The sequence below is a fragment of the Mustela putorius genome, unplaced genomic scaffold, assembly GCF_011764305.1.
Source record: "Mustela putorius furo isolate JIRA1106 unplaced genomic scaffold, ASM1176430v1.1 tig00003863_pilon_pilon_pilon, whole genome shotgun sequence".
NCBI classification, from domain to species: Eukaryota; Metazoa; Chordata; class Mammalia; order Carnivora; family Mustelidae; genus Mustela; species Mustela putorius.
The window spans coordinates 2,655,127-2,680,699 of NW_025422015.1; the positions used below are offsets into that span (position 1 = coordinate 2,655,127).

A 25,573-nucleotide genomic window follows, 5' to 3' on the forward strand; every position below is an offset into this window, starting at 1 on the left:
CCAGATACATAAAACGCAGTTTATTATCTGAAATTTTAAAGGAGAATCTTTTGTTAAATGTTAACAAAGAACGACTATCCTAATTCCTTTTAAACTGCAATCCTTTAAAAAAATCAACTATCAGGTCTTTTTGAAAAGTGCTTAAATCATCTGGAGATAAATATCACTTGGCGTCCTTGTTTTCTAACAAATGGCTTTTTCCATTGTTTCCATTAATTTCACCCATATTCGTTTTTTAAAAAACAAGGCCCTTACCCTCATCAGCAAAACACAGATAGATGTATGATTTAGCATATAAAACCGGTAATTACATACTAATTTACGAAAGATTAATTTTTTTCTCTTTTCGTCAGTTTTCAAGAAGTCTTCCCGTGATTAACTGTAAACAAGAATGGTTTACACCTCAAATTAGAAGCCATTAATTAGCATGACGAAGTCAACTGTAAGATACACAGATAATTTAAATTATTTAATCACTAATCACCTTGGCTAAACTGTAGTATACTCTTTCAGTATCCTTCGGTGGGTTATTGATCTGTCAGTAAATTACCTCCAGATCGGTTAGAGATAAATATTAGCGTTCTTTTCTTTCTCTCAGGCTTACATTATTCCTTCTTGTAAACACTTAAAAAAGCTTTAAGGTTCTTTAATCCCAAATCCCTAATTAGCCAACACTAGCCTTTTTGTAACCAGGAAAAAGACTATCTGAAGTACAGATCAGGAGTTCGCTTTGCCCGTACAACAATAAACATTTTTAAATGTAAAATGCTTAAGGCAATGGCAATAATAAAAGATATATGCAGAGGTGGCTCCAGCAAATAACGGGCTTGCAAACGCCAAGTGCTTAACAAAAAGAGCCAAACCTCTATTGCAATATTCGGCACTCCAATAAATTACACAACACTTTGCATAGGCTGCAGAAATAACGCAGGACAAGACTTACACAGATGCCAATCCGCAGCATTTATACACATGCACATGGCAAGAGACAGAAACCAAACACTATCATTCAACTCGGGCCGGGTAGCGCGATCCCGAGTTTGCCCGGCGCGAGAGGGCTCTCTGCGTGTGTGTCTGTGTGCGCGCGTGAGAGTGAGACCCATCCTCGGGGCATTTCCCCTCTTTGGGCAGTTTTGCTTCATTTGTTTCCCATTTCTGCTACATAGAAACTAACTTCCATCTCAGCCCCAGCCAGCGCCGCTGAATAGAGCCTGTGCTGCGGCTTCGTGTGCGTCAGATCCCTCCGCGGAGCCATCCCCGGCCCCCTCCCTCCCGCGGTCGGCCTCCACAGAGAAAGCGCCTTTCAGCCAACCGGCGGCTCCGGCTCCGACATCTTCTCCGACTGGAAATAAATAAATAAATCGCACCTTTGGCCGTGGAGGAGGGGGCAGGGGTCTCGCCACACTGGGTGTGGGGGCCCTGGGGCGCGGGGTCGGAGGCACTCCTTTTTTGCGCCGGGGGGCGGGGGCGCGGGCCGAGGACAGGGCCAAGCCCGGGCCGCGAAGGCGGCGGACTCCTTTCTGCGGCGGAGGGATCTGCGGCGGAGGCGGCGGCGGCCGTAGCCGCTGCCTGAGAGTTGTTGTTTCCTCCTCCTCCTCCTCCGCCTCCGCCGCCGTTGCTTGAATGGTGGAGCCGAGGCTGGGCTCGTGAACACACAGTGACAGCTATAGGGCAGGCGGCGGCACCATCCCCGCTTCCCCTCGGCGGCGGGGTGTCCCGCCGACGGCCCTGAAGTGACCCATAAACATGTCTTGTGAGAGGAAAGGCCTCTCGGAGCTGCGATCGGGTAAGTCGGGGGGCTGCTGGGGCCGCTGGCACCGGGCGATTCCGCCCGCGGTCCCCCGCCCCCCGCCGCCCGGCCGCTAAGCCTGTGTGTCTCCCCGTCCCCCTCTCCCGCGCAGAGCTCTACTTCCTCATCGCCCGGTTCCTGGAAGATGGACCCTGTCAGCAGGCGGCTCAGGTACGGCGGCGCGCGGCGCGGGCCGAGCCGGCGCTCGCCGCTCGCGGGCGTGGGGGAGGGCGGCGGCGGCGGCGGCGGCGGGGCTGCGGCCCGGGGCGCGGGGCTCAGCTCTCCCCGCTTTGTTGTTGCAGGTGCTGATCCGCGAGGTGGCCGAGAAGGAGGTAAGGGCGGCGGCGGCCCAGCGCGTCTCGCCGCCGCGCGGCCGTCCCTGGGCCACGCCGCCGCCACCGCCGCCGCTGGGGCGCGGGGCGCGGGGCTCGGGGTCCCCGCTGGGGCGCGGGGCGGGCGGGGGAGGGGAGCAGGCGGGCCGGGGCTGGGGGCCGGGCTCACGGGGCGTCCTTTCCCCGCAGCTGCTGCCCCGCCGCACCGACTGGACCGGGAAGGAGCATCCCAGGACCTACCAGAATCTGGTGAGACATTCACGTCGCGGAGCAAAGAAACTTTTCCCCGAGTCGAATAAAAATTGAATTTCCCGCAATTTTTTACAGAGACAAAAACTTGGCCCCAGAACGTGAAAGCTCCAAAGGCCACGGGGAGGGTTGGGAGGCCGGCGCGGGGGCTTCAGGGGGCAGTGGTCGGGGGGACCCGCACCCCGAGGCCGTAGGGGCTGCCGACAATTTATTTGTGATATTTTGTTAATGTGCTAGAAATAAAGATACGTCATGAGTGTTGTGCAGTGCAAGGCCGGAGGAGGAGGGGCCGGCGCGCGCGTCCGTGCGGGCGCGGGGGCGCGCGCGAGGCGGCGGCAGCGGGAGCGGCGCGAGGAAGGAGGGCGCGCTTGCTCGCTCGCCTGCTCGCTCTGCACGCGCGGTCGGCTCGGCTTTCTCCTGCCCCACACAATAGCTGGTGACTAACTGCTCCGAAGTGGCATTAGCATTTCACAAGCAGGCTATTCAGCCACTGCGGAACCGTAGCAAGGCGTTTTTTTTTTTTTTTTTTCTCTTTCGATTCTTTTGCTTTTCTTAAATTTTGAGCTTTACGGTTTTTGTTTGAGGGGTTCAGCTGTATGATGGTAGTTGGCCAGAGGCTCATCTTGCTTTTACCAGAACACATTCGCAGAAGTGTAAAAGCCTGTAACACTCTAAAAGCCAGAAGTTTAACAGACTTTTTCTAATTTTGCTAATTCTCTGGTTATTATGCTGCTGCTTCAGTTAAAAACTGTTACTGGAGGCCACTGAAAAGTTTTGGTTTTTACCCTTTTATTTATTGTGGTGCGGAACCGGGCAAGTAAAAGTTTTTCAGTTTATATTGGAATATATTGTGTTTAATAGCTTGAAAAATACCTGATTCTTAATTTTGTGGGTTTTCAAAGTGAGTATGTGTAGTAATGTCTAAGAATTGTCTTCTGGAAGTGGACCTGTTAGTGGACTGGGAAAGTAACATATTTGTATTCGGTACTTATATTTTCCATAATCTTGTCTCCCAGATTTATTTGGGTTGTTTGTATGAATATGTGTGTGTTGGGCAGTTAGAGCAGTGGCACGGCCAGGGGACGGGGGAGGGGGGTAGGGGTGAGGGGGTAGGGGTGAGGGGTGGGGAGCGGGGAGCGCTTAATCTGTGCGGTGCAGCTGATTCGGAACTGATGTTTTGAGGTAGTTTTAACAAGTAATTTTACTTCATGAAGGCTTGTGAAACGATTGGGAAGTCCGGCTACTTGAGAATTGAATGTCGTCTGTGAGGTGAAGGCATGACATGATTTTGATGGCTTTTGTTCCGTTTGGATATAGAACCTCTAACTTTCGGTCTAAATCTTTTATGATTTAATGTGGGTTGTTAAGTGCTCACAGATGTTGATTGAAATAAGGGAACCAGGTTTAGGAAATCCAGTGGAAACTTAACGGCGTTTGTTTCCAACTTTGTTAGTTTTCAAGTAGTAATTAGCCTAGTTTCATTTAATACTTTGCTATAATGAATGGAATTTGAAATAAACTCTTAAGATTAAGTACCTGCAATGTTTAGTTGGCGGGGGTAAATATTTGACAGAATCCTTAAGTGGATTCAGTGTCTTCCTTCTTACTTGAAAAAATGATAGAGATTATAACATTCCGTTTTTAAGAATTGGACAGATTTTATAAAACTTTTTTGCATTTCCTTTTACAAAACTCATCTTTGCATCTCATAAAAACCCACAAAACCCTGTCATTGAAGATTGCTATGTTTTCTTACCTTGGAAACTCTTAGTAATATATTTTTTAAATGAGTCACTAATGGTGTCTTGTCAAATTATGGGAATGTCTGATGTTTGTAGGACTATCATTTTGTTTTCTGTAGTAAAAACAGGGGTACCAGTGTTTATTTTTAATTTGGGGGGGTGGTTTCTCATCTCTCAGATAATAATAAAATTCATATTTCCTGTCTTTATCAGACTTAGGAAAATAAGTAGTGTCTTCATTAGTATTATGTTTTCAAAAGCCATCTATTTTGCATGGAAGTGGATTTTCTTGCTTGGAGCGTTTTCACCTTTTTACTGGAATAGTCATGTTGGCAATACTCCTTAGACAGTTAAGAATTCTCATTAAAGTTTAGAGTTTTCTAGTTCATTTTATCTTTTTATTCATTTAGCAAGTTAGTCAGCCTGTGTCTACTGGATACAAGACATATTTCGGAGTACTTTTATATCCACCAAACTATATATTTAGGTGTGTGGGTATTTGGCTTAAGTTTGACTTTTTGAGAATCAGCTCTAACACATTTTGGAACACTAGGTATCTGAGCACATTTTTGTTTAATAGTAGGATCATAAAATTTTATTTCTAGGTGAGCACATGCAAAATCTCTTGTATAGTGTTTTCTATTGTCTTAATTAGTTCTTAAGACCTAAAAAAAACATTTAAGTTGCTTTCAGTTGAATATGAATTCACTTAATAATTGATTTTAAGTTTGTTTTGATGAGTTAAATAAAATAATAATCATTGTTTGTGGTTTCAGTAATGTCTACCTGTTCTCGGAAATTTCTGGCTACATTAACTGATAAACTGAATAATACTTTAAATGGAATAATTTATATGTCAGATTGACTTTTTAGGAAATCACAAATTATAGCTGTTTAGGATGGTGTATAATATTTGTACTTGGGAGGTTAAAAACAAGCATAGATCAGTATCTGGATTCAGCCTACAAATAAAATCACAGTGATTGAGTTTTGATCAAGAGGAATGTAGAGTTTTAAGAGTAGTTTTATTAAAGGTTTACAGATGAAAAGATGTGCTTCTTTCAAGTGTGATTGATAAGAGTTATGATAAAACATGATTGTATTACCATCTAAAGATTTAAAACATTTTTAAACAGTGAATGGAATTTAATAGGAAGTTGAATTTTTTTGTCTCTTTTGGTGTATATTTAATTAGATTTTACATTTTTTTTTTAAAGATTTTATTTATTTATTTGACACAGAAAGAGAGAGATCACAAGTAGGCAGAGAGGCAGGCAGAGGGAGAAGGGGAAGCAGGCTCCCTGCTGAGCAGAGAGCCAGATGCGGGGCTCAATCCCAGGACCCTGAGATCATGACCTGAGCCGAATGCAGAGGCTTAACCCACTGAGCCACCCAGGTGCCCCAGATTTTACATTTTTAAATATAAGTTGATTTCAAAGCAAGAGGGCATATTATAAGCTTTCATCAGAATTGTAATTTTTTTAAATGGAGCCATGCATTGGTGGCTAACTTTTTGTAGAACAGGAAAACTCTACTAATTTTTGGACCAAAGAGAAAGTTTTGTTATTTATTTGTTTGAATAGTGAACTTAGTTGGTTTATTAAGTTTTGCTGTCTGGTTGTCACCTTAATTAGTGGTGGTTGCATTCTTATGAGGCAGAATTTTTAAGCATTTTTACTAAATTCAGAATTTTGATTACATTTCTTGCTTACAGGGCTTTTTTTTTTTTTTTTTTTTTTTGAATTGGGTTCATGTTTTGCTAATCTGTTAAGATGATATAATTCTTATTTTAATTTTTGTAGTGGCATTTGCTTTTTGTAAAGTCATTCTACTTACTAAAAATCTATTCAAGTGAAAGGATGGGAATCAGGAGATAAGGATTGTGATTTTTAGCCCTGCCAAGAGTTAGCTTGTGGGTTACTTCAAGCAAGTCATGGGATTTCTCTGGGTCTCAGTTACCTCATTTGTAAAATAAGTGAATTGAAATTTTTCTAATCTGAAAATCTGATTTTGAACTAGAAATAGGGATAAATTGTCTCTAAAACTCAGGTCTTTCATTTTGTTTTTGATTATTCAAAACACAAAAAAGTAGATAGGGAGAAAACGTGCAAATTAGAAAATTGTATGCTGTTCTTAGGTTGTAATATCATATCTTTTTAGAAGTAGATGCATGTTTTGGGGACACTGTAGACTACCTCTTTATTCTCTAATTAGTATGTTTCTCTCCATGGTGTAAGTACCAGTTTTCATAAATTATTGCTGGTCTTAAATTCAGAAAAAAAGAACATTGAATAGGATATACTTAAGTATATATCTTAAGTGTGCATGTATTGAGAGTATACTGATTAATGGAAAGTTAGGGAAAAAGTTTTAAGAGAAAAATAAGTTTTTGAATGAGGTGTTGCTGTCTTATATTAAAGATAGATCATATGGTGTTTTTAAAACCTAACCGAGAAAATTTTGAGATGGGGGGGGGGTGACAAATAATGTGCATAGAATTCATTTCCTTTTTTAATAGAATATCGGTAAAATGGTAAGCTTGGCTTGGTAGTCTCCAAGGTAGGGCTTTAATATCTCATAATCCTTACAATGAACAATACAAGAACAACATTATGTGTTAGGAAAATGGTACATGCTGAAGGGCTGAATTGGGCAAAGCATCTTTTCTTATCCATGCAGTTGTTCTACTGGTATGTGCCGTTATTTTAAGAAGTTTGAAGCATTTACAAAGATTTTTAAATGAAATAAATACCTGTTAAATTCTTTGTACTCCTCAGTAATTGTAAAGTTCTTGAACATAAGGGGGAATTGGATTATCCCATCAATAACAATAAAATACACAGTGGTATTTTACATGACTGTTATGAGGCAGTATAGTACTGCAGGAGTCTGTTATCCTAGTCTGTAAATTGGGCTAATGGCCCCTATTTTGTAGGATACTGTGAGTGATAACTGGCACAAATGAAGTACTATGTAAGAGTTTGTGTTTGCTATTATTAGAACTTTAGTCATGGTAGTAAAGTTTCCAGTTATAGCTTTATTAATGCCTGAAAGTTTAAGAAAAACAGTTTTATTTCAGAAACAAGTGTGCGTAATTTTCTGAACATAGCAGCTACAGCATAAAAAAGACTGCCTTAAGCCTTCAGAAGTTACTGATAGTATAATTGTGTTATAGGTCCAAGGATGAAATAAGTAAGCCTAAGATACAAAGAAAAATATGTAATAAATACCAAAAATAAATAATTTTTAAAGCATTGTAGGTAGAATTCTAGAAAAAAATTGGTGGTCTATATAGTGGTTCTATGACTGTTTTGTGACTAATTAACATTAAGAAATGTTTGGATGGTTGAAATATCCAAGATTAGAGAATACATAAAGCTTTTGTATCTTTTGGTAATCAGATGACATTTAGGAATATGTGAATGGAGCTTGGCTCTTGCTTCTGTCTCCTTCTGTTCAGAGATTTGTATAACTTTAAACTCCTCATGATAGTTTGTGTTTTTGAAATTGTCAGGAGATGTTTTGTCTTGTCAGTCTGGCTTAAAGATGTATGTTTTAAACAGCTTAATACAGACTTTTTGAATAATATTTAAATGAGCACTAGGTTAAATAAATCCTGTGAATGCCATTTTTTTAATCCACTCAATTTCTTCGTCAGACTGTGAGTTTTAGGTTTTTTTAATCTAGAAACTTCTCTAGTCTTCTGGCGTCATTTTTCTTTTTCCCAAATTTTGTAGTTATCTATCATGTCACTACAGAATTGTAACAAGTAAAATTGTATCCTAGACAACTTGTTCTGGACAAGAAATACTGGTTCATATTGTATAAATTTCTGAATTGACAGAAAGGTATTTGTAATATTAAGCAAAATGGAAATTAAGAGAGTACTAAGTGTAATCATTTTATTGAACTTTAATTGAATTCAAGAAAGTCAGGCATTAAAATGAGAGTATTTTTCTTTTCTGGGTTTTTTTTTCATTTTGAGTATTTTTCTGTTAAGATATTTAAGTGGCTTTTGTAATTACATCTAAAAGTAAAAAGGGCTATAATATAATAGGAACCAAGTTTAACATTTTAGAGCTAAATATAAAATGTGTAAAGGTGATCAATTTTTATTTTGTGAGAGGACATCTTAGAAGTACAATTAGGAGTAATTTGTGAAAATTAATAATTATGGAATGAATAAATATATGTTACCGAGTATATGGAATATAGAAAGTTGTTAAGTATTTTATAATAGATTGGAGAAAATGGTAATACCTCTTTTCCGTATGGAATTTGAGAATTCAGTGTGCTAAAAAATCAAAGTTATATTATAGAAGAGTGAAATATGTGAGAACCTTTGGTCACTATAGAAAAGGCAGTCATCATGCCTTACATACCCAGATGCAGCCTGTTTGAGCTCAGGGATTATAGATTAGGAAAAGGATGGTTGGAGAATTTTTTGATACTAAGAAAATGTAGTTAGCAACATAATCGAATGTACCTTCTTAAGTTAAAATTAAATTGTAAAAGGAATGAGATTTGTTGTGTAAAGCTTAGGTTATTTGTGGTAGCATGGATAATAGCAGCCTACTATCAAGAAAGCACATAAAGAAGCATGTATTTTAGACTCCAGATGGCCTGTGGTCATGGTGGCATGACCCATTTGGTCTCTATCAGGGACAGAGAAGAGGCACATAGTCTCTTGGGAGAGGTTATGATATAAATGTAAGAAATATTTAGCTTGTGCCATTTGATTGTGGTTTAGATTTTGGGTGAGGAAATAAATTGTAAGCAACTCAGAGAAATACACATTTTTAAAAAATTATTTTTATTAACATATAATGTACTGTTTGCTCCAGGGGTACAGGTCTGTGAATCATCAGGCATATTATATACTTCACAGCACTCACCATGTCACATACGAAATACACATTTTTTAAAACAACTTCACTGCCATTGTATGTGTGGTATTAGATATTTTGAGTGTACTGTTTGAAACCGAAACATTACTAAAAATGAAACTGGTCATTATCTTAAGAGTATTTATATTGGCATTTTAAGAATAAACAGTTTAAGAATTTTCCATCTTGAAATCGATAGACAAATTTTGCCAACAATCTATTTGGATTTTTTATTTTAGTAAATAATGTTTTGAAGAGGATTTCTTACTGCACAAATTTTGCTTAGAAAATATGACTTGGTTTAAAAACAAAACTTCAAAATTTGTTGTTTTAAAAAGTTAAATTTTGTTATTTTGTAGTGTTTTAAGTTAATTTTTATAGAGTATCTTTTGTGGTTTGTGAAAACCTGAATTCTGGGTAGAGGTTTTTGTTTTTGTTCTTTAAGATTTTATTTATTTATTTGAGAGTGAGCGAGGAGAGAGCACGAGCATAGAGGGTGGAGGGGTAGAGGGAGAGGGTGAAGCAGGCCCTCTGCTGAGCGTGGGAACCTCACCCCTAGCTGAAGACAGACGTTTAACCCACTGAGCCACCCAGGTGCTGCTTTTTTTTTTTTTTTTTTGGTAGCAAAATATAGTCAGATTGTAATGAATAAAATCTGGAAGAGCACTGTGGATATTCTTATTTAAAAGACACATTTGTTTTGATAATTGATAATATTTGCCCATTTACTATCTAAATGAATTCTTAGGTGGTTGACTAAATTGTGAATAGATGACAGTCTTTCAAGCATGTTTGTTGAAAATTAAGAGTAAATAGACCACCAAGATTAATTTTGAAATTTAATAAGATTCTATATTAATTTTATTATTTTTCTAATTAAAGGGAAATCTTAGGCACATAAGAGCCCTTCTGAGAATAGTTAGAGGTTTTTTACTTGCGAAATGGTTATGTAGGTCCTGTTAAGTGTGTAATTATAAGACCTGTGTGATAGTGGGGTAGGGACTAAAGTTTTGAGAAGGAAATTATAATGTAATGAGAATAACAGTAACCTTGGAATCAGGACACCTGGGCTTGGAATATTAATTTCTCCTACTTTCTAAATGTATGACTTTGGAAAAACTATAACCTTTGGATTTCAGTTTTCTTTACCTATGAAATGGGGAAAACTCAAACTTACTTGCTTGTGAGGATACATTTTGAGACTGCTTAGCACAAAGTAAAGTATTCTGTAATTTTTCTATGTGGAAAACTATTAAAGTTTTTTAAAAATGCTCAGAAAATGTAAACTTCCTTTTAAAGATTGTAGATGTAATTTTAACATTTACTTTGTAACAATGATAAGAGACTTATAATTACAGGTTGAAGGTTTTGAGAATTTGAGATCTGGTTTTAAAAATAGGCTTAGAAATGACTAATAAAAAAGGTTTTTGAAATTTGTGGTTTTGTTTATTACATTAGGATAGTTGTAAAAATAATTGTATTCCAGGGTCACCTGGGTGGCTCACTGGGTTAAAGCCTCTGCCTTTGGCTCAGGTCATGATCCCAGGGTCCTGGGATCAAGCTCTGCATGGGGCCCTCTGCTCAGCAGGGGGAGCCTGCTTCCCTTCCTCTCTCTCTCTGCCAGCCTCTCTGCCTACTTGTGATCTCTGTCAAGTAAATAAATAAAATAATAATAATAATAATTGTATTCCATTTAGCTGACTTTTTAGAACTCAGAACTGTAGTGGAGCGAAGTAACTAGCCTTTCAGATCTGAACAAATTAGAGAAAACAGGTATGAAAAACTGACATTTTTAGAACCAATCAGGTGTTCAGGACGTAGTAGTATCAGATATTTGGTGGATCTTATTTTCATAGGAACTTCTTAGTTATATGCTAAAAGGACTGGCATTTCTAGATCGCACAGGTAAATCAGCTGGGACGCCTGGGTGGCTTAGTGGGTTAAAGCCTCTGCCTTTGGCTCAGGTCATGATCCCTGGGTCTTGGGATGGAGCCCCACATCGGGCTCTCTGCTCCATTGGCAGCCTGCTTCCTCCTCTCTTTCTCTGCCTAGTTGTGATCTCTGTCTGTCAAATAAATAAATAAAATCCTTTAAAAAAAAAAGTGACAGCCAACTCCTATGTCACTTACTATGAGTACCTCCCAAGGTGGTGACTTCTTGGCAGTCTCAGTCTTGTAGAATAGGATATTGAGTAGTAGAGTAAATGTTTTCCCCCGCATTCAGCAAGTTTAAACCTAGACTGTTTGACTTGAGAGCTCTCAAACTACTGACCTTTTCTTTAAAAATTGAGTAGGAGTTCTTAATGACAGGATGTCTGGTGGAATGCAGTGGCTTCCATATTTTTTATGTTTCCCCTCACTGATAAAATTTACCTTTTAACAGTAATTTACATTGACAATGGCAAATTTCTCTTGGACGGGAAAAACCACTGTTTATATGAAGTAGCGAAGCAAGCAGCAGCAGATTGTTTTAACTGAAGATGCAGGAAAGTAAACTACTCAAAGATCGCACTCAGTCTTTTCTTGTTCCTTTCTTGCTGTAATTCACATTTTCAGAAGAGGATCCTGTTGTTCAAATTTTAATTGATAATTCTAGAAATGTTTTTTATCAGCCTGAGAAAAGAGTGATATAGGTTTATGATTTGGACCAAGATGGAGAAGTCATGAACAGAGTTATGTCTTTCACAGAATTCTGTTACCCCTGCAACTGGAAATATTGATAGAGCCAATTGTTTAGATAGGAATGGTAAACTATGGTTGCTGCAGGTAATTTGTGTAGGAAACTTTTTTTAAGGCCCTGAAGCTAAAGTTACTACGTTTTTAAGGAGTTGGTAAAAGTATGTATGTACGACAGATAGTTGTCTCTAAGAGGCCTAAAATACTTACCATAGAAAATGTCTGCTGGGGGCGCCTGGGTGGCTCAGTGGGTTAAGCCGCTGCCTTCTGCTCAGGTCATGATCTCAGGGTCCTGGGTCTCTGCTCAGCAGGGAGCCTGCTTCCTCCTCTCTCTTTCTCTGCCTACTTGTAATCTCTCTCTGTCAAATAAATAAATAAAATCTTTAAAAAAAAAAAAAAGAAAAGAAAATGTCTGCTGACCTCTGTAATAGATATCATAACATATTTACAAAGAAATACCTATAATTCAGGTTTTAACTTTAACCATTAATTATGGACAGTTAACCCAAAGACTGTTGTTACCATATCAAATGATTCTTAAAAGGGATTGGAGGTGGGGGTGGGGTTATGAGAAATTTAGCAAAGCTCTGACTGACTAACCCCCTGGTGTAGGAGTGAATCTCCATGGAATCGCATCAGAATTTGCATCCATAAAACAGGCTCATGTATCTTGAATGGGAGAGAAGAGGAAATGTTTATGAAAATTTAAAAACTGGAGCACAACTGATAAATATACATTATTCTTATTTTTTAAGAATAATCAAATTTTGTGGTATTAATCCTTTGATTGTTTAATCTGTTTAAACCTTACTTCGAACTTTGAGTTTAAAATTTTAATCTTAGAAATACTGAGAAAGGTAGGGTTGATCATACTGATTTCCTTTAGCCATCGTGGGAGAGACTATTTAGGCTTGTCACACTATTACTGTAGTTTTATTTTCTATCCTTAGCTATTTTACCTATAGGTATCCTTTACCTGTAGGAATTTGTGCTTTCGTGCAGTTTGCTTAGTAGTGAAAATGAACTTTAGAATGTTCCTTTTTCTGTCTCAGTTTAATGTCTTTGTTGAAAACTGTTCAAAGTATTTTTTTAGCTTTAATATTGAAATCTATATACATATAAATGTATATATTTAAGGCAATAGGTACTATGGCAGTGTGAATGAGGACTGGAGTTACATATACTGTCTTGGTTTGACTCCTACCTCCACCATCCACTAAATGTGTGTGATCTTAGGAACCTTGTTTTATTTTACTGCATGATAATTTATTAATGGAAATAATAGTATTAGTTCAGATCTCTTAGGATTGTTAAAATAATGAGCTGAACTTTTATATTATAACTTACAACACGACAGCATTTAGAGTGCAGTCAGTATATGTTAGCTATGATAGTGTTGTTAAGATTTATCAGGGTTAACTTTATAATAATTTGGTCATACTTTTTATGTGTTGAATATCTTAAGAAATTTAAAGCACCACTGGTCATGGAAAGTAATCAGTATATTAGAATCGAGGATGTTGTTTTGTTTTTTCCAAGTAATAGTGTACAACAATTACCGAGAATCCAAATACAGATGTTTTGGATAAGGGGCTTTATTACAGTATCACTTCTGACTTCCCTTGTAATTTTCATTTCCTTTTGTTATTTATTAGTATAAACAAATGAAAGTCCATTGAAACTAAAAATCTTAAGTGAATATTAAAGATATGGTATTCTTACTGCTTTGGAAGTTAAAGATTATACATGTAAAGCCATAAATGAACCATTTTAACCTTTTTTGAACCATTTCATTTTCTTAAAATTTTTGTGGCTACATTCTATTGACCATAGTGATGTGGATAATATTCATTAAGAATAGTTAAGATAATATAGATAGATATAGATGATATCTATTTGAATAGATAATATTCATTAAGAATAGTGTTTTTAAAGATAGCAAAAGAAAGTCTTCATCAGTGTTTTTTGTTATTGTTGTTGTTGTTAAAGTGTGTATTGAATGGATGGGTGGGTAGGTGAGTGTGTATATATGAATGTGTGTATGTGATGCAGCTGGGACCAAAAGAACACCTGGTTCTTACTAGTTAATGGTGAAGTTAAGAAGAAAAGCATTAAATTTTAAAAAACGTCGTTCTTACTCTCTTCTAGTTAATGGTGAAGTTAAGAAGAAAAGCATCAAATCATTAAACTTTTAAATATATAATCATAAACTGGTACATGTTACGGAAAAGTCACCAAGAGGTAAAGTATAGGGAAAAGGTGGTTACACTGGAAGGAAGATCTGAAGCACAATAAAAGAGTTGTTTGGGCAAGGAGATGTGGAGAAAGGTAGAGAGTGTACCGCATGGGAAAAGCCTGACAGAGAGTGTAGGTAAAGAACCTGAAGGCAGGCCAGGATGTCTAAATATGAAAAGTAGGGGCTAGAGCATGTAGGGTTGGGAATGTGCCATATGGAGCAAAGTACAAGTGGACCATACATGCCTTTCAGGATTTGTAGACCATGTTAAGGAATTGGATGGCCAAAGAGCAAGGGAAGTCTCTGAAGTGTTTTACGTAGGGATGACTTCACCGGATAAAGGTTTTAGAAAGGGCATTATGATTGCAATATAGAGAACAGATTGGAATAGAAGAGATTTTTTATATATATATATATATATATATATATATATATATATATATATAGAATGAGGTGTAGGAGGTATGAGTGGATGTGGAAAAAATGGGAGTTTATTGCAAAGATGATTTGGAATTGGATCATTATTATAGAGGTAGAAGAGTTTAAGTATTGGAAGGGAATATCAGTTGAACTTGGTGACTACTCGGATGTTAAGAATGATGTGGAAGGGAATAATAGGCAATGTAAAAAAATGTGACTTCTTGGTTTGAGGCTGGATGGATGGTGGTGTCGTTTGTCAAGGTAGGGTATATTTTGGGAGTGGGGGATGTTGACAAGATTATGAGTTCATTTTTGCATATATTGAGTTCAGGAGGTTTTGGGACTCCAAAAAGAGTTGCTTAAAGAAGTTTGATATGCAAGTATAGATTATAGATGCAAATTTGGGAATCATTGGTATAATAACTGTTCAAGGAAAACGTATTGAGTGAGAGGAAATAGAGTGTGGAACTGGGCTCTGGGATCCTGGACCTTAAGAACTTCACAGTTTAATGGCTAGATAGAATAGGAAAAGTCAGTAGTTACTGCATATTGTCATGTGTTCACTTACCTAACAAACATTTAACTACAAGTACTACATTAGGTGCTGGGTAGACAGGTAAATAAGATCTAATCCCATGTCTTCTAATATAGGTCATGGACAAGTAAATTGGCAATCTTAGGATACTGCAGGGGTCTCAGGAACCTCCAAAATGACAAGACAGAGTTAGGGCCTGTATCTGTGTTTTTTAGGCAGAGGATTGTAACTATCATTAGATTCCCAGTGAGTCTTAGATGTAAAAATATATTAAAAACAATTAATATGATAAAAGTATCACAGAGCCCTGATGAGTGGGGGTAAAAGAACGTTTTGGGAAGGAGTATAATGTGCCATGGAAATCAAAAGATAGGGTGTCCAAAAAGGGACAGAGGTCTTATTATAGGTCATGGAGGGCAGTGAGGTATAGACTGAGACATGAAGGAGAATAAAGTGGGGAGGTGGACAGGTAAGAAAAGGTTTCCAGCAGAGGGATCAGGTTATAGAAAGTCTCAAAAGCCAGAAAGCCTGAGGATTTTAAGAACTGAAAGTATTTCTTCTAACTTTAAAGTAAAAGTCAATTTTGAAAAATATACTAAATCACCAACGAAAGACTTAAGTCTGAAAAAGTAGATTCGTAATATTTTATGAATTCTTCAATAAGGATTCCCCAATAAGGATTTTCAGGTTCGCTAGCTGAAATGTATTTTACAAAAAGACCCTAAAACAGGATAATCACAAAACTAAAGTTAATAAATAATGAACCTTATGGTGAAAGTAAAATTTTTGAAAGGAACTTAGATCAATGTAAAGAAATCACATTAGAATAATAACATACAAGAACTAGAAGGGACCCTATAAATATTGTAGTTTTCCTTTAAATTTTATTTTTAAGTAAATTATTTTAGGGAAGATTGGAGAAAAGTATAAATAAAATTTAAAAAATTCTTAATTTGGTAAATTTTCTTCTAAATGCTTTTTTCTTAGCGCTAATCATACTAGTGTTTGAAAGAATATGTTTTGCGTTAAGATGATGATATTAGGGGAAAAGGGAACCCATAGCTTAACAAGTTTCGGAAATTATATTAAAATCAAATAGATTTATCTCAGGATTTTTCAGAGGCATATAATATAGTATATATAATTTATATTAGAACCTCTTTACTAAAGTATTCATTCCACTAACACTACTGTATGCTACATTTGTGTTGTATTAAATTATCAGTGTGGCAATATGGTTCCATGTTGTCTTCATGACAGGAATGTATTATGATAAAAAGTAAGATTAGTTTCTCTTAATTGGCTTCAGCTTAGAAGGATGAATGTTAGCCAACTTTTTAAAAAAATACCTTTCATGTTCTTCTGTTGGTAGAGTATAACAGATACTGCAAGATGGAATGAGAGAATTTAACCCTTCACTTCCTTCCCCAAATCAATCTTAGGAGGAATTCATACTAAAATTGCCATTTCCATGTGACCTTGAGTAGCAGTTCTCAAACACCTGGCCTTAAAACTCCTTTATATTAATAAAAATTAATGAATTTTCTTTGTTTACATGGATTATAATCTTTGTATTTATTATTTAAAAATTAAAACAAGTTTTAAAATACTGAAATGAAAACTCATTTCATGTTTAATATAAGTAACGTTTTTTTTGGAAGCAATTATTTTCCAAAACAAAACAAATTTATGAAAAGTGGCATTGTTTTACATTTTGGGAAGTATTTAAATTCTTTTATCTGCTACGTCATTTAGTCTTTTGTGATATCACATGTCATGTGGCCCCCTGAAAAATCCACCATGCACTCATGAAAGAGTGAAAAAGCAATATAACATTTTAGTAGTATTCATGATTTTTACCTCAGGAACCTTCTAGGGGTTCCTAGAACTCACTTTGAGAATAGTGAACTAAAATATTTAGATAGTACATTGAGAAATTTTTTATAACTTGATAATCTAACTATAAATTGATAAAATATTTTTTTCCTCTAATTCTCTTTAGATTTTTTGAAACGACTTTTAGGATGGAAAATAAAAATAGTAGAATTTCATAATCTTGCTTTCAAATGCTAGCATAAATTTAAGCAGTGTTTTGAAGTTGTTCCAGAAGTGCCCAGACTTTTTCTAGTAGGTAGATTTATTTTATAGTTAAACTTATTTAAATTAATATTTGGAATTTGGCCTTTCTCTTTAAGGTTTTTTGTGAATAAATTACAAAATTGCTCATAGAGTCCATATAAGTGTTTTGAAATTTTGTGATGAACATGAACTATCAAGGTCTTTTTATCCTTAATTATTCTGGAGATATTCTTTATAACATCAAAGATCCAAAATATTAGTTATATTTTACAGTTGGATGACTTTTGTTTGAAGTTTTTGAAAATTAACCTTTAAACTACAACATAATCATTTTAGGTTGTAATGCTATATATTTTTTCTTTGTTCAGTATTTGCATTGACTAGAATCTGCTCATTTATAACTTGGCTATATTTAGTTATATTAATTCTTTAGCATTGTTTCTCAATGAATTAAACGGTGGTTGGGATAACTATTTTTTTCTGTGAGTCAAATGGTTGCACAGAATAAACTTGAACTTTTACCTCAAGTAAAAGGAAGTGTTGACTAGACAGAACAAATTGCTCTGTTTTTTAAGGTATATTTTATTTGACACAAAGAACTATCTTATTTAGCAAGTATTTTATGTCTTTCACATAATAGGTGAAGTATTACAGACATTTAGCACCTGATCACTTGCTGCAAATATGTCATCGGCTAGGACCTCTTCTTGAACAAGAAATTCCACAAAGCGTTCCTGGAGTACAAACTTTATTGGGAGCTGGAAGACAGTCCTTGCTGCGCACAAATAAAAGTATGAAAAATTTCTAGTAGGATTTAGACATCATCTTTTGTGTGTATGTCCTATTTTGGATCCATAAAAATATGTGTGTTTAATAGGCTGCAAGCATGTTGTGTGGAAAGGATCTGCTCTGGCTGCATTGCATTGTGGAAGACCACCTGAGTCACCAATTAACTATGGTAGCCCACCCAGCATTGGTGAGTTCATTACCAAGTTGATTTCCTCTTAATAAGGAGCTTATGAAAACAAAAATGTTTTAGCTAAAGAGAATTTCATATTCTGTGCATTAGCATTCAAAGAGGAAAAAGCTATCAGTTTTTTTTTTACTGTGTCAGTAATCTTAATAGTGAAGAAGTCATAATGTATAATTCTGGATTATACATACTATACCAAATATAAGTCAACTTGTTCTTTGATATATTACTTTTACAAAAAATTGTTCCCTAAAATTTATTAGATTGATTTTTGTGAACGACTATGTACCATATTACAGATTAGTTATGGTGGAAAATAAAAATAGTTTGGTTGGTTTTTTTTGTGTGTTTTTTTGTTTTGTTTTGTTTTTTTAATAAAGCGTAGTGCATTTTTTTGCCTTTAAAATTTCAAAGGAAAATTGCTGTAGATAGGTCTTCCTCTTGAAATGCCTTCTAGATTCATTTCTTACCTCTTCTACTACCAGGCTCTTGTCTTACCTGGATTATCTTCCGAACCAACCTTCTTGCTTTCAGTGTCTTCTTTCCCATTCAGGTCATATCTACAACACTGTAATAGTAATCGTATTTAATTCTACCTTTGCTGTGGTGGTGTTCTGCTCAAGTAAAAAGAGGTTAAGATATTTTAATGGTGTCATACTTCCGCTTGCATGAGTCTAAACTTTTCATTTTCAGAGACTTTCATATTTTAGTCATAGCGTCTTCTCCCACCCCCACTCTTTTGCCTATCCAGGAGTGTTAATTCTCCTTCTTCCACCTATCCAAATCTATTTATTTATTTTTTGGATAGTTGTTATACTGATACTGATCATCAACATTATAGTTTTGCCTTTTGCTTAATATAATAGACCTTTTCTCACTGTTTTAAACTTTCTTTTTGTCCTATTTTCCGTATCCTAAAAATAGCATAGAAGTGATTTTTTTAAAAAATACAGTATGACAATCTTTGTGTTTTATGTAGAGCAGTTTGTCCTATATATGTAATTATTGGTAGATGTGGGTTTAAATCTCCTAACTTGCTGCATAGAAGGTGACCTCTTGCTGGTTTTCTATAGTTTGTCTGTGATATGTCTTGGTGTTGGTGTTTTGTTTTGTTTTTTAATTTATCTTGTTTGAGATCCATTGGGTTTCTTGAATCTGTAATGTCTTTTCCTGCCATTGGAAAATTCTCAGCTATTACCTTTTAAAATATCATCTTTGCTCTATTCTCTCCCTTTTGGGACTCCAGTTGAACAGATGGTAGACTTTCTTACCTAATCTTTATCACCTTCTCGTTTATGATTTCATCTTTTTGTCTCTGTGATGTATTCTGGTTTGTTTCCTCTGACCTTTCCAAACATATCCTTTGTAATACTTGTGTGGCAGACAATCATGGATGTTTTGTTTTGTTTTGTTTTTTAGCATATGAGTGTCTTCATTACATAATGATATCTATAAGTAATCTGTATATAAAGAACAACTATTAAAACAAGAAAGGATTTGAGATACTCGAGTATATTTTATCTTTGCACTTAGAAACTTAAACTAGGGGCAGAATAGTTTTCTTTAAAGAAGGGGAAGGTAAAACATTACAGGTGCTTAACCTACAGGGGGACGTCCATCCTCTCTTGAAAACTTGCATGTCTATAAAGTAAGGGGAATGTATTACATTATTCTTTCACCACATTGTCCAGTAGCTCTATGGTAGCTGATAAAGTACAAGAATACTGACAGTAAGTAACTTCTCTTTGCTGTGTAAGTAATTACTGTGTGCCAGGCATTTTCCACTTATTTTCTCTTTTAAAACCTTAAGTGGTCTATAAGCTATTCTTATTTTATAGAGAAGGAAATCGAGGCATCAAAAGGTTTGGCATCTTGATCAGGGTTACACGTCAAGTGCGTCTTATTTTCAGTATGCCTTATTTTCAATAAACTAAACTTTCAGATAGTAGCATTTGGTTACTCAAATTGGTATTAAATCATAATGGTCAGGTCAGTAAATATTGCTGACATGGATATAGGGAATATGGCAAAAAGATCTTGGGTTTTATGTCACACCAGAGAAATGCAACTGGCATATTTAGATAACAGAATTAATTACCAAGTACTTCATTTTTGTACCTTTTTGAAATACTTAATTTCACTTTTAGGGTTTAAAATAAATGTTTTTTTCTTCCACTTATATTTTCAGGAAAATATTTGTTCTATATATTTTAAAAAACAAACTCTACTAAAATGCCAATTTTACCTGCTTTTCTGTTTTTGCATATAATTTTAAGTCACTAAAGCAAAGCTGGACTAATCAAAACAATTCTACTTATTACAGTCATAGTTTAGGGTCCTGTCTTGTCGGTTCCCCTTGGTGACAGTCTTGAATATTTTGTCATTGCTGCAAAATTGGGAATAAGTTGGTAATGGAAAGAAAAGTTCATCATGCTTTTTGCCTGCATGGTGATACTTTGTATCATTTTGAGTTACCACAGAATATGGATTAGAAGACTTTTTTTATTATTCCTCTTTGCTATTTTCTCTCTGGCTACCTTTAAAGATTTTCCTTGCTCTTTCCTTGGTCTGTGGTAGTACTACCATGTATCAGTGGAATGTGAGAAGAAAAAAACCTTAACATTTCAGCTTTTCATAAACTACAGATTTATTTATTTATATATTTAACGCAGAGAGAGATCACAAGTAGGCAGAGAGGCAGGCAGAGAGAGAGAGAGGGAAGCAGGTTCCCTGCTGAGCAGAGAGCCTGATGCAGGGCTCAATCCCAGGACCCTGAGACCATGACCTGAGCCGAAGGCAGAACCTTTAACCCTTGAGCCACCCAGGCGCCCCTAAACTATAGATTTAAATGTTTGTACTATAGATTCAGATACTTAAATTTTGACACAGTTGAGATACAGGTTTTTTAAAATAAACTTTTAATTTTGGAATAAATTGTATATTAAAAGTTGCACAGACAATTCACCGTTCTTTTGTAACTTTTATGCAGTTTTCCTAGTGTTATAATCTTAGGTTATCTGGTACATTTCTCAAAACTGTAGAACCCGCACTGGCACATAATTATTATCTAAACACCAGATCTTTTTTATATCTCACCAGATTTTCCCACTAATTACATTTTCTTGTTCAGGATCAGATCCGTGTTTCCATGTTGCATTTAGGGCTTGTTTATTTTTTAAGTTGAACTTCCTGTTTGAAACTCAGGCTCATTTACGATGAGTGGGGTTATAAATTGGATTTTCCTTTCTTAGAGTTTTTTCAGACTATATGCAAACTGTTGTACTTCTCAGTTTGAATATCTCACATTTGTCTGAAACTTTAAAATGTGTAAAATAGAATTTCTGACCCTCTAAAACTTGTTATTCCTTTATCTTCAGTTACGCAACTGCTTGTCACTTATTTAAATTCATTCATTTTGACCTGTTATTTTCTCAGTAACCATTTTTTTTTTTTTAGAATGCATCTTCTTCTAACATTTACTTTGTTTTTCGAGTCTTAATAGTTTTATAATCTCTGTTGTCTAATCATTTCTGACTTAGCTGTGTTTGGAGGTTTTTACTTTTTGGTCTTGGCTTCTAGATTTTAATCTGTCCCCTGAATGATCTTTATTTACCTTTATTTTTTTCTATGATACTGTTAGGGCCTGGATTGTATTTATTCATTTATTAACATATAATATATTATTTGTTTCAGGGGTACAGTATGTGATTCATCACATTACACAGCGCTCACTACAATACCCTCCCCAATGCCCATCACCCAGCCACACCATCACTCCCATCTCCTTCCCCTCCAGCAACTCTCAGTTTGTTTCCTGGGATTAAGAGTCTCTTATGATTTGTCTCCCTCTCTGGTTTTGTCTTGTTTCATTTTTTTCTTCTCTTCCCCTATGATCCTCGGCCTTGTTTCTTAAATTCCTCATGTCAGTGAGATCATATGATCATATGATAATGTCTTTGTCTGACTGACTTATTTCACTTAGCATAATACCCTTTAGTTCCATCCACATTGTTGCAAATGGCAAGATTTCATTTTTTTGATGCTGCATGATATTTCATTATTTATATATACACACATACCACAACTTCCTTATCCATTTATCTATCAATGGATTATATTTCATTGCTCTTTATGGACCCAGTTCCTCAGTATTAGTAAATATTAAATGAAGAGCCGGTAGGCAGTTGATGTAATTAATGAATAGGGTGGGACAAGAAAAACTCAGAATGATATATTTCTGTTTGGCAGAGGCTTTTGTTTCTTCAATTCTCTTCTGCTTACTCCACTCCTTCCCCTTTCCCTACTTCCTTTTTTTGTCTTCTAAGAATAGGTAGTTTTGAGAGACTCCTAAGATGTATCATGTTTTTGTTTTAAGGGAGTAAAGCTAATGTTCATTATGCCAAAGTACCAAATACGTAAAATAGACATTATTATTTATACTTTTTCTTTTGCTTAAATTTCTTTTCAAACTTATGATTGACCAAAAAAGGGGAAACACTTTGAAGAATGACGGTTTACTTAGGTGAGTTCAAATTGTTGCTTTTGTAGCTGTGTTTTCTTTTCTTTTTTGCAAATAATGAGAGGAAATTCTTTTTAAGGCCATAGTTGTGATGAGAGGTATCATCTGTGTGCCCTGCCTTCCTGTTGTATGTCTGGCAAACAGTTGGAATAGTAATTAGGAAGCACTAGTCAGTCATTACCCCTTTTTGTTTGTGTCCCCTATTTTTCCAGGTTGCTTACTGGGTTTAATGTTGAATTTCATATCTGTATAGGTGAAGCAAATTATCTTATTTTTCTCATAAAGTCTCTGGCTTTTTATTTTTAATTTCTTCAGGGAACCTTTGAAGTTAACGATTGAACATCTTCTAGCCGTCTTGAAACTGGGAAGTCCATGATCAGGCTGAGCAGATATTTATATAAATAGAGCAGCAGTTTGTTCCACTCCTTAAGGAAGACCCAGGGGGAAGAAAGATCTCCCACAAAAGTCTTTAAAAAAGTAAAAGAAAACCTGTGTTAGTACTTACTTTTACAACATGAAGGTTTGATTTTTTAAGGACAGTCATTATAAATGTTAGTATATATATAATACCTTTGAGTTTACAAATACATTTTGTCTTGTTTGCTTTTCATAGCAACACTGCAAGATACCCCCATGTTATTGAAGAAACTGAACCTTAAGAAGTAGCATCCAACTCATTTATCCCTGGTATTTTTTTCTGATCTTATGCATTTAACTTTATGTCACATTTATTTAGCACCTTTTTGCTTTCTTTGTGAAATTCTTTATGCATTAGTCTTGTACCACCTGTGTCCATTTATTGATTTAGGTATAGGAGCCTTGGAAGTATGCTTCAGGGTGAGAACTTTAGAAAGAATAAAACGTGGTATGTTCTTTAAAGTTTATCTCTTACGAAATAAATAATTTGAGAGAAGATTATTCAGTTCCTTAAGAAAGGCTTAAGAATCTTGTTAGCAGACTGATTTAATTTTTTTTCTAAAATGAAAATTTTTTTGAACCCTTTGTTTCTTTGCAAAATAGGCTTTTGCTTTTAGTCAGATCCCTTCTGATCTATTCTTATTGTGGTAAAGAGTTAAAACTGTAATTGTTTATCCCAGAGCAAATCTTACATTATTCCCATTACTTTCTCCTTGAAAACCTTCAACTTACTGTTTTGGGGAAATAGTCCAGAAAGCCTGACCGTAGCTTAGAAAGCACTCTGCAGTCTGCCCCCTCCTTTCCCGTCTCTTTTCTCCATGCTTGCCCCCTGTGCTCTTGTGTGCTTACCTGGCTTCCTTATGTAGCTTGAGTACTGTATTTTTTCCAGTCTCAGAGCTTTGCACATGCTCTTGCCTCAGCCTAGAATATGCTCCCTTCCCACCAACATTCTTTGGCTGTTCCATTTTTCAGGTCTTAGTTTAAGTGTGCGTTTTTCAGAAAAACCTAATTCGCTGATATCCAATCCCTCCTTCCCCTGCCATATATTTAAGACCCTCTACTGTATATTTCAAGATTTTCTGAACCCTTTTTTTGCTGACACTTCTTGTTGTAAGTCCTTGTTTCATATCTGTCTTCCCTGCTATACTGCAGTCTCCATGGGGGTAAGTACTGTGTCTTTTCTTTGTTATATCCTTTAGTTCATACTTGGCCCATGTAGGTGCTGTATAAATGTTTAATTTAAAATTGAATGCTTAAAATGTTTGATATAAAACTACATAGCTTCTAAAGAGTGAGTTTTTGTTAAAATTACTATAAAACATTTAAAAATATTTAAAACTAATAATATTATGACATTATATTATTTTCTGATTGAAGTAGTATCAGACAAGTTTCCAAGAGAGAAAAGAGGAGGAAGAATAATACAAATCAAGTAATTTTACAATTCTCGTAAGTTACAGTCCTAGTAGTTATAATGTGTGTGTATTGGGGTTTGTTATATTTGTGCTTGTTACATACTTGGTTCTTGAGATTTTTTGCTTTACTCTTAGAATCTTCTCTTTACTTTCTGTATTTTATTTCAGTGTTTGAGTTCTCCTTATTTATCTTTGTAATATCTGCTGAATTTTATAAACATGATATCTTTCATACAGCAGGTACAACTGAACACCGAATTGACTATGTAGAGATTTGGAGGGTAGTTACTGTGCATTCTAATTATTTTAGTTACAGTGGTTAAATGGAGAAGCTCTAATGGGTACTCTGTTACCCAGGTGATTATTTCCCTTTTCTCTTCTCTCTTGCCTTCCTCCTTTTTGGGGACAAAAGCTGTTCACAGGATTGTCCTCCTAATGTTGCAGCCCCTTGCTACTTTAACTAAAGTTGGGAATTTTGTTCATTATAGTAATAGTGATTTGTTTGTCTTGTTCTTATATTGGTTGGTTGCTACTTATTGTTGCAAGATGACATAAAGACCAGATGATGGTGTGAAGATAAACCAGTCTGTGTTGAATTATTTCCCCATATTATCTCTGGCCCTTAAATTATGAATATTTGGTTGTTAATTCCTACTCATGTCTATGTTAGTAACCTCAGGAAAATTATTGCAATGAGCTTTTCAGTTGTGGCTCTATAGTCAGTTAAATGTTAAAATTTCCTTCTTATGCATATTTTTGCCAAATAAAATTGAACCTACACAATCTTTGATGTATTTCTTTTGTACTTTAAAAATTTAATGGGATAGATTTTAGAAGCAAAACTTATAAACAAAATTGATGGCACTTTGTGTTATTTTATGGCTTTTGAACCAAACCAGATGTGAATTCTTTGTAGCGTATCATTCAATCCATTGTCAGATTGGCAATGGTTATTGTGTTTTATAGTATACAATTCTGATACTTCAATATACTTATTGTTGAGGACTTCTTTTTTTATAATTAAATAAATTTAAATTTTTTGCATCTTTATCCCTGGGCCTGTTTTTCTCATTCTTTGAGTTTAAGTTAATCTCTTTAGACTGTTTGTACTTTTCATATTGCTCTTTTGAGTTCCTTCAGGTAGACTGATAGACTTCATTTAATTAAAAAATTAAGCAGAATGAATAGATGCTTAATAGAGAAAACTTGGGAAACAGAGAACAGCTCAAAAATCAGTCTCTGGTTATCTGCTATTAATACTTCATCATATTTCATTTCAGTCTTTTTTTCTAAAATCTGTCTACCT

The 25,573-nt window shown here is 35.7% G+C and overlaps 1 protein-coding gene across 5 annotated transcripts in view; it reads left to right on the forward strand.

Annotated features, from left to right (window-relative positions):
* The first annotated feature begins 1,523 nt into the window (after window positions 1-1,523).
* Window positions 1,524-25,573, forward strand: part of LOC101687504 (pleckstrin homology domain interacting protein) — a 129,266-nt gene continuing 105,216 nt past the window's right edge. For 3 of the 5 annotated variants that reach the window (XM_045066232.1, XM_045066234.1, XM_045066233.1), the window contains exons 1-6: window positions 1,525-1,786; window positions 1,902-1,960; window positions 2,092-2,121; window positions 2,311-2,370; window positions 17,584-17,734; window positions 17,821-17,919. In XM_045066232.1, the coding sequence (XP_044922167.1) occupies window positions 1,747-1,786; window positions 1,902-1,960; window positions 2,092-2,121; window positions 2,311-2,370; window positions 17,584-17,734; window positions 17,821-17,919 (439 nt within the window). In that variant the 5' untranslated portion in view covers window positions 1,525-1,746. Of the gene's footprint in view, window positions 1,787-1,901; window positions 1,961-2,091; window positions 2,122-2,310; window positions 2,371-17,583; window positions 17,735-17,820; window positions 17,920-22,895; window positions 24,302-25,573 lie in introns of those variants that run through there. The other 2 variants (XM_045066237.1, XM_045066236.1) reach the window with 2 other exon arrangements.